Source organism: Colias croceus, chromosome 21 (assembly GCF_905220415.1).
Source record: "Colias croceus chromosome 21, ilColCroc2.1".
NCBI classification, from domain to species: domain Eukaryota; kingdom Metazoa; phylum Arthropoda; class Insecta; order Lepidoptera; family Pieridae; genus Colias; species Colias croceus.
Genome location: NC_059557.1, coordinates 68,197 through 85,590, shown reverse-complemented (window position 1 = coordinate 85,590; position 17,394 = coordinate 68,197). Strand labels below are relative to the sequence as shown.

Genomic DNA, 17,394 nt, shown 5'->3' with positions numbered 1-17,394 from the left:
TCATATTGTCAAAAAAGCTTCACAATTATCGGGCTTCGTCACGAGACAAATGAGATTCCTGAAACAACCTCAACTTACCATTTTAATTTATAGCACCCTCGTTCGTGGAATACTAGAGTATTGTTCAGCTGTCTGGAGCCCTAGTTACCAAGTCCATTCCGATAGAATTGAAAGAGTCCAGAAACGTTTTTTGTACCATCTTAGTTACTCAGACCATAAATGTAGGGTTTTAACTTCCTATGAACAGCGTCTGTCGTACTTTAACTTGAGTGGTTTACATACACGCAGGAAAGTAGCGGATATATTATTTCTTTATAAGGTTCTACATGGGGAAGCAGATTGTCCTGATGTCTTGGAGCGCATTTGTCTCTCAATTCCGCGTATCACTACTCGTTTACATAACAGATTATGTTTTCTGCCACCTTTAAGTAAAACTAATCTTGGTCAACATGCACCTCTGTTTCGAATGTGCACCTATGCAAATAGTATCCGATCAGAAATAGATATATTTAGTGGTTCTCTGGTCTCAATTAGGAATAAATTATTAAATTTAATCAAATAAATACATAGTTATCATAATTATTGTTACATAGATAAGGTATCCAATTAAAATTTGTAAATTTGCATGCTGTGTCTACATCCAGAAGGTTATAAATCAACTGCATGATAGTAAATAATTAATAGAATAAATCAGAAACATTTTTGTAACCAGTTTTGTAGACCAATAAAAAAAAAAAAAAAAAAAAAAAAAAAAAAAAAAAAAAAAAATTAATGTTACTAGCTTTCCGCCCGCGGCTTCGCCCGCGTTTTCAGAGAAAACCCCGCATAGTTCCCTTTCCCGTGGGATTTCCGGGATAAAACCTATCCTATCTCTCAAGTTGGATCGAACTACACATGGTGTGCGAATTTTATTATAATCGGTTAAGTGGTTTAGGAGTCCATTGAGGACAAACATTGTGACACGAGATTTATATATATTAAGATAAATACGAAAGTTTTTGAGGATGGATGTTTGTTCCTTTTTTACGAATAAATTACTGAACATTTACATAAACATTATAATATTGTAATAGGAATATACGTGGTACATATTAGAATAAAATATTTGCCATAGAAATGCTTGATTTCGCTCGCGGGTTCGTTTGTGAGTGACATAGGTATCGCGGTACAGCTAAGTCATACCTACCTGTAAAGAAAATTGATAACTGAGATGGAAATTAAGTTGAATTAAGGTGAAAATAATAATAGTGTATTGATATGATAGATGTGTTGCGTGTGTGTTTGTGTGCAGGCGGGCAGCGCGGAGAGCGTGTGCGTGGCGGGCGCGCGCGCGGCGGACGCCCTCGCCGAGCGGCGCTTCTGCTGGGAGTTGGTGCCCGCCGAGCGCGAGCGGGCCCCGCTCACGCTGCAGGCGCCCAGCGAGCGGGACCGCGCCGCCTGGCTGCGCGCGCTCGACGCGGCGCCGCCCCCCGCGCCGCACCCCGCGCACCCCCACCCCGCGCACCCCGCCCTGCCGCCCGCAGAGCCCGCCTGGGGGCTGGACGACGCGGGCTTCGCCTTCGTCAAGAATATCATAGCGACGCTCGAGGCGAGGGGGCTCGAGGAGCAGGGCCTGTACAGGTGATCAAATTTCCTATGTGGAGTGTCAATTCAAGGTTGGAAGTGAATAAATAAAAAAATATTCACGATTATAGTTTCTTCTTGTCGTCATCGATCCTTATTAAATTACAATTTACAGATCGTATTCAAATTTAAAAATAAATTATGTCCACGTTACATTTATTACATTTGTCTCTTAGCAAACGGAGAGAAACGTTTAATTTAACCTAATTTTAATAAAGTTACAAATCGTAACAATATTATTGGTATTGGGAGACGTATTTACGTTGGCTCCGGTTCGATCGAGCGGAACAAAATAAGTGCCGCCTTATTAAGCTTCCACTTTTTTGGCAATCTTTTTTATTAATTTTGAATATATGTATATTATTTATTTATAGAAATTGAACAAAGTTATTGTGTAGCTTTAAATAATAATGTCTGTTGGCGCAGGGTGGCGGGCGTGTCGTCGAAGGTGTCCCGGCTGGTGGCGGCGGGGCGTGCGGGTTGCGCGGCGCCGCTCGCGCAGTGCGAGAGCCGCACGCTGGCCAGCGCGCTGAAGGCCTACCTGCGCGCGCTGCCCGACCCGCTGCTCACGCGCCGCCTGCACCACCAGTTCCTCGCCGCCGCCAGTCAGTCGCCCCGCATTACATCTATATGCACTTTCACCACACTTCACACGCGATAATTCAATCGCGACACTTAACACAGTCTTCACTTATCATTAATCGTAGCCTGGAATAACATTTAATATAAAGTCGAGGCCTCACATTATGAATATAAATATGAATAGTCTCAACCCAGCATACTATTATAACTTTTTCAATTATATTAATATACTAGCTGACCCGGCAGACGTTGTCTCAGTTACGAGTATAAACGGTCAAACGCGTAAATGGTTCAAATTATCTATTAAATACTGCATCTATTACATATTTACTCAATCCAGTCAACCGATGTCGCCGAAGTAAGAATGGTTTAGAGCTAACAGATCATTATTGTGACTGTCAAATAATAATTTGCAATAAAATAAATTAACGACTATAGACTGAGACCTATTCTATCTTTCAAGCTAGATCACACCACTCGGGGTGTAAATCAAATATAACATCGGTTCAGTAGTTATGGAGTCCAACCAACAAAGTGACACGTACTTTTTATATATAAAGCTTTATTGAATATTCGATCGGCTGCACAAGCGATATAACGCAGCGGTGTGTGTGTGTGTGTGCGCAGAGCTGGAGCGGCGCGGCGAGCGGGTGCGCGCGCTGCACGCGCTCGTGCACGCGCTGCCGCCCGACAACTACGAGATGCTGCGCATCGTGCTCGCGCATCTCTGCAAGTCAGTACACACGGCGTAGTGCTCTGTGCTGGATCGCATCACCGCACTGTCCACATAAGGGACTTTAAAAGATTTTAAATTAAATAAAAAATTGGTTGTACATAATATATTGAAATGAAATATGAAGTGTGCAGAATTAGTGCAGTCGAGCCAATTTAATAGGCATCAAGTGACGTCTATCAATTTTATCTTCGAAGAGAGGTAACCTGCTTAAAAACATCGATTAAAGGGAATTAATCGATACGGATTTGAAATATTTGTCAATCGGATTTATTAATTTATGATGATTTTTATTCACAAGTAATCGATGCATTCGATTCTAGATGTCAGATTTCGATTTTCAAAGTAACGTCTCTGATATTTAAAAAGAAAAAAGGTTTATTGACACAAAATTGTAGCGACGTCAGTTCTTCAATTCAGAAATTATTTAGTATGGTTTATCAGTAAAATGAAGTCTTAAAATTACTTGTATCGGTCATTATTATTATAAATATGTAATCATAATTGAAAAAACTTCAGCAAATGTGCAGTTCTAACAAAACGAAATATTATTCTATGTCGTCGTTACTAGGTTACGTTGTTTAATTTTGTTGAACTGTCAAATGTTGCCTATTAAAATGGCTCTACTATAGAATTAAAAATGATCATTTAATAAATTATAAATTCTCGTTTGAGGAAGAATAATAATAAACAATTAACACGTAATAAATCACTTTTTTTTTCATTTGATAACATAGATTCATTTAGAAGCATTCATGTAGGAACATTTTGTAATTAGGCAACCTAAAAAAAACTTCCTAAGCTGGCACCTCAGTCAGTTGAGAGTTAGAGTAGTTGCATGAGAATTGAGCAAGAAGCGTGGTCGCGTGTCACGTAACGGGTTGCGTTGTGCGCAGCGTGGCGGCGAAGAGCTCGGCGAACCTGATGAGCGCGTGCAACCTGTCCGTGTGCTTCGGGCCCACGCTGCTGCGCGCCGAGCGCGAGACCGTGGCCTCCATCCTCGAGCTCAAGTTCTACAACGTGCTGGTGGAGGCGCTCATCGAGCACTGCCGCGAGCTGTTCCAGCCGCACCCGCCGCCCGCCCCGCCGCCCGCCCCCGCGCTCGCCCCGCCCGCCCCCGCGCACGCCCCGCCCGCCCCCGCGCACCGCCAGCTCGCCGTGCAGTGAGTACACATTGCTGAAAACCTATCGACCGACGTCTATGTGCTTTCAAATGACATAATATTACATCTGGAAGTGAATTGGATTTTCGAAAGTTTCCACTCCCTAACCGACGCGACGCAAAATATAATCCTATACTTATATTGTAAATGCGAAAGTTTGTGAGGATGAATGGATGGATGAATGTGTGTTACTCTTTCACACAAATAGTACTGAACCGATTACAATGAAAATTGTTATGTAGGTACGTAGCTGAAGACCCAGAATGAGTAGTAAATCCATGCAGCACTTTTTTAGTTTAGCCCGGACATACAAACAGGCAAACAAACATACAGATAAACACAGAAATTCTAAAAACTATATTTTAGCTTCGGTATCTAGGTATTGTAGATCACGCCCCAAGTATTATTTTAAAAAATATTCAATGTTTTGACTTTCCTTCGATTTTATTAAGCTATTGCATAACTTCTATCGCGGGCCTTGAGCGCGGGGACCGAATCGAGAAATTCCGTAACGAAGTGTGAGTGCCAAACGTCTTTTTTTTATGTATCTAGATCATCATTGAGCATTAATTTACATTTTCGTTCTTATGTCATTGTTATTTATATTTAATTGCAGATACATAGCAATTTTGTGTAATACATACTAATAAATATTTTAGATTAGATACTTAAAGGAGAGGATGAATGTTTAAAAGTACATTTTCCTATTAAGTAATAATTTAAAAGTAAGAATATTCGTCCGTCAGCAGTTTTGTAGTTGGCAAGTGATAGATTTCACAATGCCTGCAATTCAGAATGTATATTTTGAACGAATGTCATCTTTAGTAGCAGTGTGAATGTCATCGTATATAGATAAAGGTAAGTTTTTGATTTCGACTATTATATACAGGGTGGAAGGTTAAGATGGGGCATGAAGGGCAGGTACCTTAACCGTTGTAGCTACATGAAAACGTTCTTAGGAGACTATCCTTAAAATCTTGAGAAATTTTAATCTGCATTCACAGATTTTTGAAAAAATGTACGGTCAGCAAGGAAATCGGCAGTTTTTAAAAAAAATTTTTTTGATGCCAATCGATCCAGTTTCTCATGGGGATCAAAACACTCTAAAAGACCAACTGAGGTATGAGTACTAGAAAAGTCAGAAATCGCGAAAAACTATTTCCACACATTCACTAAGAAAATAAGTGATTCAACAAAGATGCGCTAATAGAAAACTCCAAAGAGATTTTCAGGCTTCAATATATTTTGTTTCTGATTATTAAAACACATACTGATAATAAGAAGAAACATTAATTTAATTAAACGGTTGTCAAAGAAAATAAGAAATAACAAAATAATAACAAAAAGCAACATTTAAAGTGGTGATAATTCCAGAATTTCTGAAATAATTTACAGAAAATTTATGATATGAGATGCTCAAAGTGGTCACCGTTTTGACGTAAACATAGGTTTGTTCGTTTTACTACTGAGCACGTAGCAGCCGACAACTTATTTGGGTGAATTCCGTAAAGTATTGCAGAAAGTGAATCTTTTAGTTCTTGAGCATTGTTGTATGATCTTTTATAAATTTCATTCTTTACATAGCCCCAGATGAAAAAATCTAGAGGTGTCAAGTTGGGGCTACGGGGCGGCCAGAGTGGCCGGATGGGACCATGTGTGCCAATCCATTGTGCCCCAAATTGTTCATTTAGGTATGAGCGCGTTTGACGACTGTTGTGAGGTGGAGTACCATCTTGTTGAAAATAAATTTTTCGCAATTCTGACAATGGTAAATCGTATAATACATCCTCAAGTTTTTTCAAAATGGTGTTGTTGTAGATTTCGGAGTTCAGGGTGCCTTCGTAAATCTGTACCAATACCACTTGATTGGACCTTACCTTACCTTTGCGTCGCTGCCATGTTATGCTGCTGTGCCTTTGTCTTTTTACTTGTTCATGAATGAAAATAGTTTTTCGCGATTTCTGACTTTTCTAGTACTCATACCTCAGTTGGTCTTTTAGAGTGTTTTGATCCCCATGAGAAACTGGATCGATTGGCATCAAAAAAATTTTTTTTGAAAACTACCGATTTCCTTGCTGACCGTACATTTTTTCAAAAATCTGTGAATGCAGATTAAAATTTCTCAAGAATTTAAGGATAGTCTCCTAAGAACGTTTTCATGTAGCTACAACGGTTAAGGTACCTGCCCTTCATGCCCCATCTTAACCTTCCACCCTGTATATCACATTCAGTAAACTGGTCGTAAAAAATCCTCATCAGTAAATTTCGATAAATTATAAAAATTACCTGTCGGGTTAAGTTTACGCATTCAGTTGTGACAAAATTTACATGAATGTTCTATTACGAAATTAACGGCTCCAGCTAACCGGGTAGATTTTTTTTTATCAGTTTGTTATTTATTTTTCTAGCCATTGCTTTTTTTCACCTGGCGGTTTGATTGATAAAAAGTGCTGTTATTACTATTTTCCTCGCAATGTTTAATATTATACTCTCCGTAAAAGAACCTTCCTTGTGAAAACAAACAAATAGCAAAGTGATATTCCAAAATCTATCCGCGGTCATTTTCATTATTATATCATGATCAAAATTGGGAAAAAGCTGCATCGTAATAAAGATAAGATCTGGAAAATGATATTTCTATGACTGTTTTACAAATTAACTTTATATAGAGTACAAATAAATCTCAAATATTGACGCGGGTGTGTGTCGGGTACACACACCCGCGTCATTTGTGATCATAATATAATACATAACAATATGTTTTGATTTCTGATTCTGATCTATTTAATTTTAAAAATATCTTTAAGAAAGTAAGAAATAAATCAATGTCGGGTTTATAATAATTTATCTTTCGCATGTGTGCTGACGAGATAAAGCGTATAAAGTTTCAATATATCTCGTATTCGGAGCAAATATAATAGTATAGGATCCCGCTATACAACGACCTTCACCGAGATGCTTATTTAATGAGACGTATTTTTTATGTTATTAAATATGCCAATAAATATATCCTATATGGGTTGCCTAACAAATTTCAGTCCAGAGTATTTTTAATTAATAATTTAAATTTTTTTTTTAAACATTGCACCGGTGTGATTATTAAATAAATTTGATACCAATCGAAAGTTTGAAGCCCATAGAATATGCAAACGTTAGGTTGCCTATTTTTTTCCGGTCACAACCACGGGTTGCCAGGTGTAAACAGGTAAATCTATACTACTTAGCATTTTGCTACGGTCTGATTATTGAATCAAACTTAGATAAAATGAAAGATTATTTCATAAGGAACACGGTGGTATAGGGTTGCCTGCGAAAAATCAGTCCCGAATTACGGTTGTCGAACAGTTGAATCCTAGTGTCGATTCCTGTGCTACAGTTGCTGAGGATGAAACGAGTAATGTTGTGCGATATTTTATTATTTAAAATTCGACAACCGTAATTCGGGACTGATTTTTCGCAGGCAACCCTATACCACCGTGTTCCTTATGAAATAATCTTTCATTTTATCTAAGTTTGATTCAATAATCAGACCGTAGCAAAATGCTAAGTAGTATAGATTTACCTGTTTACACCTGGCAACCCGTGGTTGTGACCGGAAAAAAATAGGCAACCTAACGTTTGCATATTCTATGGGCTTCAAACTTTCGATTGGTATCAAATTTATTTAATAATCACACCGGTGCAATGTTTAAAAAAAAAAAAAATTTTAAATTATTAATTAAAAATACTCTGGACTGAAATTTGTTGTTAGGCAACCCATATAGGATATATTTATTGGCATATTTAATAACATAAAAAATACGTCTCATTAAATAAGCATCTCGGTGAAGGTCGTTGTATAGCGGGATCTTAGACTATAAGGAACAGGAAACAATTCAACAAAAAAGGATGTGCAAACTAATTCCTCCTCCTTCCTTCGATGTTTATTCGACCTTAGCCCATTTAAGTGAAAGGCTGATCTGGTTGCAGGAAGCCTTGCACGGTGCATTGAGTACTCGTTCGTTCGCCGTTGTCAGGATAATGATCACAGGTGCTCGGTGCGCGGGGTGGGCGGGGCGTGCGGGGCGCGGGGGCGGGGCGGGGAGTGCGGGGCGCGCGGGGGCGGGGCGCGGGCCAGGTGGCGCGTAATTGTCCACTGCTTTTTGTGCATCCCGTTCCGAAATGCATTCAAGATTATAACAATCCAGTGAGCTGGTGTTTGAGATAGTGTGACGTTCAATCTGCGAATTCATAATTATCACCACTAAGTGATGAAGACGCCAAATACACTAATGACTAAACTATTTCTTGCCTTTGTTTTGTATATTTTAGTAGGTATCTAAGTCCGTTTAGCTGTATTAAGGAGTAAATTAATAAATAAAATAAATAGCCTTTGAGTGATTTGAGCTCTATTCCCTGCTAACTTCACTACCATGGAAATTTATACAGTTTCAAAAATTGTTCTCATACATTCTGAGGTTCCTATCGTAATAAGTCAATATCGAATGGATGGAATATAAATATTTGGTTCATATCTATACATAATATTATGTAATATAAATATTAAGTATGTACTTGTACTCGTATGACTTATCATCGATTGTACCTAAATAGTTAATTCTTTCATTTTATGAATTAACAAAAGTGTGACGTCAAATGCGAAAAAAATGGCGTGACGAAATTGCAGGGTCAGATAAATAATATAAAAAACCGGCTAACACCGACACACGAATAAAAAAAAATCGAAATAAAAAGCATTTCCTAAAATTATATACTACCTATTCAGACTATATACAACTTATTGCCAAAAACAGTTAAACTGAGGCTATTGGTCAAAATTACTTTTAACTGCAAATATTAGTCAAAAACCTTATTGATTAAGGGCGGCAATGAGCTTTGACTGTGACATAAATACATAATATATATTCCCAACGTATTATGACGTACCTATAATATAATATCGTCGAACTCGTTTCGTTTCTACTTATTCATTGAACTCTAATAAATGATGTATTTCCATTTATAATATGGATTAAGTGTAAAAATTGTTTTGCAAAAACTCCATAAAGCAACTGCTTTATCTCGAAAGACGAATGGGACATTGCTAAGGATTCTCCAAAGGTACGTGCATAAACACTTAATTCCGTTCCAATGAACCCAGAACATCTGTCCCTTTGAAAGGTTGAAAGATAGGGAAATCTTTTGTCGAACTTGTATAGTACCTGAGCCCCGGCGCGCGCCAGCTGACAGATTTACACAAAAAATAACATTCGTTTGTTATTTTTCCTTTAACTTACGGTAGCTCAAAAAATACGCACTTCTCGAGAGCCATAAAATAGTTTGGAAACCTTTTAATTGCATTGGCAATTTAAATACATTTTGTATAGGAACAGGTGTGCTCATAGATTATCATATCGAGTTTGTGCCCGCTGAACACCTGGTTGTTTATTAAACATATTGTTTTTACTGCATTTTCTCTTTGAAAATAATAATTTATATTATGGTCATGGTAATAATATCATCTTGAAATAAGGTGTTTTTATAGGTAGGGTCTTAGTTTTTTTTTTTTACAAAAATTGTAAATCTATTTTTTAATTTATAATTATGTAGTTATTTACTCTTTGCTGAAGAATTTAGATTACATTTTTGTGAGAGGAAATAATATTATTATAGAATCTTATTATATAAATCAAAATAATTGGACGTTTCTCCCAAAAATTTCGCCCAAATGTACATACATATTTGAATTTTTTTATAATGCCTGCTTTACGAGGTGAGGTGAAAGTGAAAAAGATTTTAATTTAAGTACGATACGATATTTGCCAGATCATTCAATTTTTTTGGTAAATGTAAATTACATAAAGAAAATACCCACGTGCTGCATACATTGCACAAGATTATAGATGTATAGTGGAAATGATGAGATTTCAACTTCGCCCCCGTTACGTAACGAACCGGTCGAGTCGCGGTGCTATCTCGAAAACCGTCAGATATGCAAATGGCGGTCGGTCCCACCGGCCACCGCGTCACACTGGCACACTTATTTGGCGAAAATAATTGGATGCCGATTGCCGCTGAACTCGTTCCTCCCCCAGCCGCGTCTTGCGCTCCTTTGTTTTATTGGCAATCACTCGGACACTCGACTATATTTATTTAATGGTTAATTTGTCCTACACTTTTGCGACAAAATAAGTTTTTTTATTGTCGATAGGGAAGCGCTTTCCAATGTTAAGCTAGGTTGTGGTCTAAAATGGGACGCGCTTCTGTTCACTCTGAAATAATAAATTGATAAAACCGAATGAAAAGTAGGTATCAGTAAGGTTGTAAGGACAGTGAGGCAAGAGGGAGAGACGAGAACCTGCCTCTCGAAACACTCCAAGAATGGAAACGGGAAGCTCGCGACGCGGTGTTTCGCCGATGGCGTCGAGAACTAGACTCGTCTTGCGTGGGGGCCTGGACTCTGAGTGCAATCAGACCAGTACTCAGAGAATGGGTGGAAAGGCGATGGGGGTCGATCAACTACCGACTGGTGCAGGTTCTGTCTGGGCACGGGTGCTTCGGCAGCTATCTGAACAGGATAGGTCGTGAGCCAGCTCCCGTCTGCCATCACTGTAGCAGCCTCCAAGATACGGCTTTGCACACCCTGGTGGAGTGCCCTTCCTGGACAGACGAACGTGGGTCCCTCCAGAGCCTGCTGGGAGCAGACACCCAGCTTACCCTACAAGCTCTTGTAGAGGCAATGGTCACGGACGAAACTGACAATTCATGGAAGACCGTCGTCACGTTCTGTGCGACGGTAATGAAAAGGAAGGAGGACGCAGAGAGGGCCCGGGAAAATGACCCAGCGGCGGACCCTCTGCGACGGCGCAGACCCGGTAGGCGCAGACGTCTATATGACCAGCGCCAGCCGTAACATAACACCTAAGGGAAAAACACGGGGGGAGGTTTTCGTAGATACGCGCATACTGTAGTTATGCTCGCGGCAAGAAAACTGAATCCCCTCGCGTCATAAGATGGTTAGGTCCGGAAATGGACGGCGATATTATTCAATATTGGCGGCCATTGCACACTTCCGGGCGTCGATGAGCCGCGAAGAAGCGGCAGTCGCCACACGGTCGGCGGGGGTAAGGCCTGGCTGTTAACCCCCGCCGCCCAGGGCGAAAGACGGCCACCGTTGGGTTTTAGTGGGTATGGCTTTCAGCGAGTCCCACATACCCCCTTGGACAGCAAAACTGCCAAGGGGGATGCGTAAATGCATTTCCCAACGTTAAAATAAAAAAAAAAAAAAAAAAAAAAAAAAAAAAAAAAAAAAAAAAAGGTTGTAAGGACAGTAATAGTTAAGGAAGATACTTTAGCAAGACACACCTGCCCCTCGCCGAGGCACCCTCGGGATAGAGAACTCAAAGGATGAGTCTTATTGCAGCGCACTACGAGGTTGCGTGAATCATGTCATCTTGTAAAACTACAATATTGTTTAGTGATATCACTGATATTACCTATATACAAAAAGCGATCACACAAATTTGTGTAGCAGAATACGAAAACACTATGTAGATCTTGAAAGTTGAAGTTAAACGTCTCGTCGTGTCAGGACATGTTATTATTGCGGTACATCGCTCCACCCGCCTCCCGCGCAGTGTTCCTTCCATAGCCGCGCTGCAATGTACGCAGCCCGCACTAAGATAAGACATGCGACGGCACTCAGTGCGCTGTGCGGGCAGGTGCGCATTCCTCGGGCGCAGCTGCCGCGGGCCGCATCTCCGCGCGGCAGATGTTGCGCATCGCGCGACCTGAAAAAAGCCGCCCCACGAACCTTAAGCACCGCAGATAATGGCCTTTGCGCTATCGTTACGATTTTATACAAATCTTAAGATGATAATGACGAGTCATTTTTATAAAATTCGTTGAACAAAATTTTTTTTCGATTTATTCAACTAGACTTCCTTCATATTATTATGCTCTTCCTTCATATAATTATATCATTGTTCATGCAATTTAAACAATAAATAACGCATTGCTTCATTTGTCCAATTTTAACAAAGACAGCAGTTGAACGCTGTCTACGTTAAGGTATTTCAAGAATATAGCTTTTAGAATGTAATAATAAATAGGTTTGATCACATTTTTCAAGTCCGGCCTCTAGAAATACTACTGAGAAATACTCGAACTTCTTTTTGAAAATATTAAATCAAAAGTGTTACCTTTTGATCATAATTCTATTTAATTCTGTATAAATTCAAATACAACGTTACGAAGCCTGCATCTTTGAAATACCTATGTATTTTCTTTAATTTTTGCACGCCTCGGGAAGCGTTCACTTAGTGCTCTACTATCGCCTAACGCTAACAGAAATATGTAAAGTGATTTTGAACTAAATTTGTCTACTGAAAACATCGAGCATGGTACATGCTCGATAACTGAAAAGTTTCTATCGCACTCGTACAATTATTTTACACATCATTGACAGAAGAAAATAGTTTCAACACTCATGCCATTTTTAAAACACATATTATTGCTCTTTAAATATAAAAAATAATGTTAAAAAAATATTTTGTACCTGTCCGTTTGTATATATGTATGAAAACCGGCGTGGTCATGGTAACACGCGAAAAACTCAACTAATTGAATTATTTTTTTTTATTCGGTATTATATAAAGGGGTTTCAAACTTTTTGTATGGACGCTGGCATATCGACCCGCCGCCATTTTTATTTTTTTTCAAAATCGCGGCGCACGATTAAAGTGGTATGTATGGATAGAGGATACATAGACGAACAAAAATTTCCAATAACATAATACCCTAAAGCGTCACATTACCGAGATAGGTATTTGGAGGTAAATATTCACTTATGAGTACAACGACAAACACTAAAAATAGACTTATTACGTGTCTATATGCATAATATCATCTCCAAATAATCACTCCCTGGTAGATTATTATTATATATATATATACAGGGTGGCCCGTTTACAGTGGTCCAATAATTTTTTTCAGCTTGAGAGCATCATGAGTAATCATTTAAAACAAACATTAGTTAAGCGAAAACTTATGGTTTAGAAATTATGAATTTTTTTTAAATAATCCGGAGTTTCAATGTTTTTGACACAAAACTACTCTGTTATGAAAACTACTGGACCGAATTGAATGAAATTTGGTATAGGTATAGCGCAATAACCTACCTATCGCGCTATAGGCTCATCTTGTGTTAATCAATTGCATTTTTTTATTTTAACTTTTTCTGTAGTTTTTTGAATCTCTCGGCAAAATGTCGATTTTTCGAAAAAATCCTGTGAAAAAAAAAATGTACCACCAAGGTTTTGCTGGTACCTACTGCTAAAAACTTCCTTAACATAAGGTTATTCTTTATACAAAAAATCATAGTTGTCCTTCGATTGTAACATCTTCAAAAACAATATCATGTGCATGAACACATGAAAATCGAAAAATTACGAAATTTACCATAATTCAATTTTAATCATTTGGAACGGCCAATTTTTGATTAAAGAACCATTTATTGCCATAAAAGTCGTTACAAATCAGTATTCACATGGCTATAAAAGTTAAAATGAATGAAATAAAATTTTAACCTGCTAGCCAAGATAACTTTACTTTATTCTAATGTCAATTTATTGAGTTTTTTTTTTTTTGTTATTTAGCTTTTAGATTTAAATCTTAATAAAAGGTTTGTTGGCGGACGGCATTTCGAAAACCTTTTGTTAAAAATAAACAATATGTTAATTAATATTTATGTTGTTTTATTGATTCACCAAACCAACACAACTATGATTTTTTGTGTAAAGAATAACCTTATGTTAAGGAAGTTTTTAGCAGTACCAGCAAAACCTTGGTGGTACATTTTTTTTTCACAGGATTTTTTCGAAAAATCGACATTTTGCCGAGAAATTCAAAAAACTACAGAAAAAGTTAAAATAAAAAAATGCAGCGTAATTATTTACACAAGATGAGCCTATAGTGCGATAGGTAGGTTATTGCGCTATACCTATACCAAATTTCATTCAATTCGGTCCAGTAGTTTTCATAACAGAGTAGTTTTGTGTCAAAAACATTGAAACTCCGGATTATTTAAAAAAAATCATAATTTCTAAACCATAAGTTTTCGCTTAACTAAAGTTTGTTTTAAATGATTACTCATGATGCTCTCAAGCTGAAAAAAATTTTTAGACCACTGTAAACGGGCCACCCTGTATATATGCCAGAAAGTTTTAATGCCCTTTATTTCCTGTCGAAGATAGCGGTCTTAATTTTAATTAGCAAAAACTAAAATCTACTTATCGATTGTATATCTAAACTATACATATATTACGTAAATAAGGCTTGTTTAAAATATTTGTAGTAAATCTTTATTTTTGTAGTAAAACTTCTTATAAAAGGTAGTAAAATTTCAAGGTCGCGTCATGGCATTTGGCAATACCACAGCAATACCATCACGTTATCGACCAAAATCGTCGCCTTACTCCTTGCCAAGGATCCAGGACGATCTTTGAATCTTGCCAATGAAGTTTCACTTCTGGCACGTGTGCTCGGCTCATGCTTTTTTTTGTAAAAATTGAGGAATTGCTATGAGACTTGCACTTTTGGATTTTCTAATTAATTAGCATTCCTTTATAATTCTAATGGGCTCTATGCTTTGAGTAGGTATGAATTTTAACAATGTTGATCATGAAATTAAAATAGATAATAAGAAAAGTAACATAGATTTAAATAAGGCAGTGTACATCGTTTAACTAGTTCGCGACCACCTGCTGATAGGCTGTTGAACCTCACCTCTTCCAACAAAACAATCACGATAAGGAATTCGCCATGTGCGCGCGAAGCCTTGCGAGTGTGTGCGGCTGCGGGCGGGGTGTGTGCGGTGCGGGAGGGGGAGCGGGGCGCAGGTGCCGCACGCACGTGCTCGCGCGCGCTCTCCGCACATAAATACCGCGCGCAAAGTGTGTCTCTTACAGTTCACCTGGAACCGTGTGCCGCGCGGCCGCTTTCCGGAACCCTGCCCGAGTTTGTGTTGTGTTGTTGTGACGTGCTCAGTGACAAAATGATTATTTGCCTATCTGGATTTGTTATTGCGGGGTTGGTATTTTTAGGTTCACACAATTTGTACAAGACAAGACTAAACTTAGTCTGCTCTCAATAGTTTTTTTTTCCATTTACCCAACATTTTTCATTGATGCTCCGCTATGATAAATAATAATAAAAATCCTTTCTCTACATAGGTAGGTAATAGGTATTAACTAAAGACAATTTTTGAATTGGATTAAGAGTAGTGACTAGTGATTGAGATTTATGTTTTATCTTAAGGTGTATCAAATTATATTTTAGTTTATTAAGTATTTATTTATGATATATGTCGCGTTTAATTACATTATATACACCTAATTCTAAAATGTTTTTATTTTGTACCATATTTCGCTTTTTTACCTTTCTCCCCGTGGTTGACTGGCAGAGATCACTGCATAGTGCCGCCCTTTGTGCTTTTATTTTATATGTTTTTGTAACATTTATGTAATTATATTCTTGCATAATAATGTGTTAAATAAATAAATAAGCTCGTTCAAATAAGCTCTTCAGCTAAAGCTGATTATAAAATAATATTTGTAGGTAAATATTTGATATGTAACTAGTAACAAATACTTACTATTATAATAAAACTGACGAGCTTACTTTATATGAGCGTATGTTTAACATATTAAATAATTCGTAGGTATATGTTGTATGAATGAGGCGGCGATATAATAATAGCGAACAGCTGTTCCTTTTTTATTTCAATTCAGTAGCCGATTAGCCGATAAAATTTACATCGTATAGATTTAGACATTGATAAAAAAATTACGGAAAAAATAAATCAAGTTTCACTACCGATATCTTATTCTCCGACGACTATAATATCTTATTTGATATGATCTTATTTTGTTACAGAACATCCCCCTCAGCGTTACCCGTCACTGCCAGAAATGATATCGTAAGTGAATGTTTACTTTAAGTTTAAACATACCTTCTTTCGTCTGATTTTTCTCACTTATCTTTAAAACGATCGGACCGATTTTATCACTAGCCAAACGTATAAAACATAGTATATAGTTCTATTTTATAAAGTTTAAACGTGTACATTCGCCGAAAAGTCGGTCGCTAAGTTTTCGCACACACTCATATCAATCGTAATGTTTGAATCGCAGAGCGCGCTGGAGAGAGGCGGGCTAGTGTCGTGCGGCGCGGGCGTGGTGGCGGCCGGCCCGCCCGCCGCCTACGCGCCGCTCCACCACCAGCTGCTGCAGCACTTCGCGCCCGCCGCGCCGTGCAGCAGCAGCTCCGAGTCGGTGTCCAGCCACAGCGCGTCGCCGCCGCCGCGCGGCCCGCTGCGCGCCAACGGCGGGCCGGCGGGCCCCCCCGGCGGGCCGGCGGGCCCCCTGGGAGCGACCGCCGCGCGCGTGCGCACGCTGTACGCCTGCCTGGGCGAGAGCGAGGGCGAGCTGTCGTTCGAGCCCAACCAGATCATCACCAACGTGTGCCCGTCGGGCGAGCCGGGCTGGCTGCGCGGCTCGCTCAACGGCAAGAGCGGCCTCGTGCCCGAGAACTACGTGGAGCCGCTGCCGTGAGCGCCGCCCGAGCGCGCCCGCCCGCGCCCCGCGCCCTGACCGCGCCCCACCGGCGCCCCGCGCCCTCACCGCGCCCCACCGGCGCCCCGCGCCCTCACCGCGCCCCACCGGCGCCCTGCCCGCGCCCCGCCCGCGCCCCGAGCCCGAGAGACGCCGCCCGACATTCCCACACCAAATATCATATCGTAGGCCTACTTGTTGATATTTTTCTACTGTTTGTATATTTTGTACATTGTAAATAAGATTTGTTACTATTATAACTATTTATACTTTATTATGTTGTGACTTTTGTACCAAATATACTTTGTGAAAGTTCCGACTGAGGATTTGTATTATAAGATAATATATCATAATATATGAATAAAATGTATTACTAATTTATTTCGTCGTTTTATTTTTGAATTAATATGATGAAAACTGTTCATAAATAGAATAACTAATGAGTCCAAAACCTTATGTAATGCCTTTTTGTGAAAATTAGGTATAGTTATCTTAAAAACTAGTATATCGATTTGGACGAAACTCCCACTAAGCTGGAGCATACCCAGAACCCAACAACTAAAACGACATCAGTTGACTTATAATTATTTATGAGTTACATTTACGAACATACACATAAACCGACAAATACACATACCTACTTACACTTATGGACTAGTGTTTAGAAGCTATTAGAGACAAACATATTCAAACTGTGCAATAG

At 39.0% G+C, this 17,394-nt stretch overlaps 1 protein-coding gene across 1 annotated transcript in view; it reads left to right on the top strand.

Moving 5' to 3' along the window:
• LOC123701235 (rho GTPase-activating protein Graf-like) overlaps window positions 1–16,754 on the top strand; it is a 39,543-nt gene extending 22,789 nt beyond the window's left edge. The window contains exons 9-14 of the mRNA XM_045648638.1: window positions 1,292–1,620; window positions 2,050–2,228; window positions 2,833–2,938; window positions 3,835–4,101; window positions 16,015–16,057; window positions 16,272–16,754. Coding sequence (XP_045504594.1) covers window positions 1,292–1,620; window positions 2,050–2,228; window positions 2,833–2,938; window positions 3,835–4,101; window positions 16,015–16,057; window positions 16,272–16,691 — 1,344 coding nt within the window. The 3' untranslated portion in view covers window positions 16,692–16,754. The remainder of the gene's footprint in view (window positions 1–1,291; window positions 1,621–2,049; window positions 2,229–2,832; window positions 2,939–3,834; window positions 4,102–16,014; window positions 16,058–16,271) is intronic.
• Window positions 16,755–17,394: the final 640 nt, after the last annotated feature.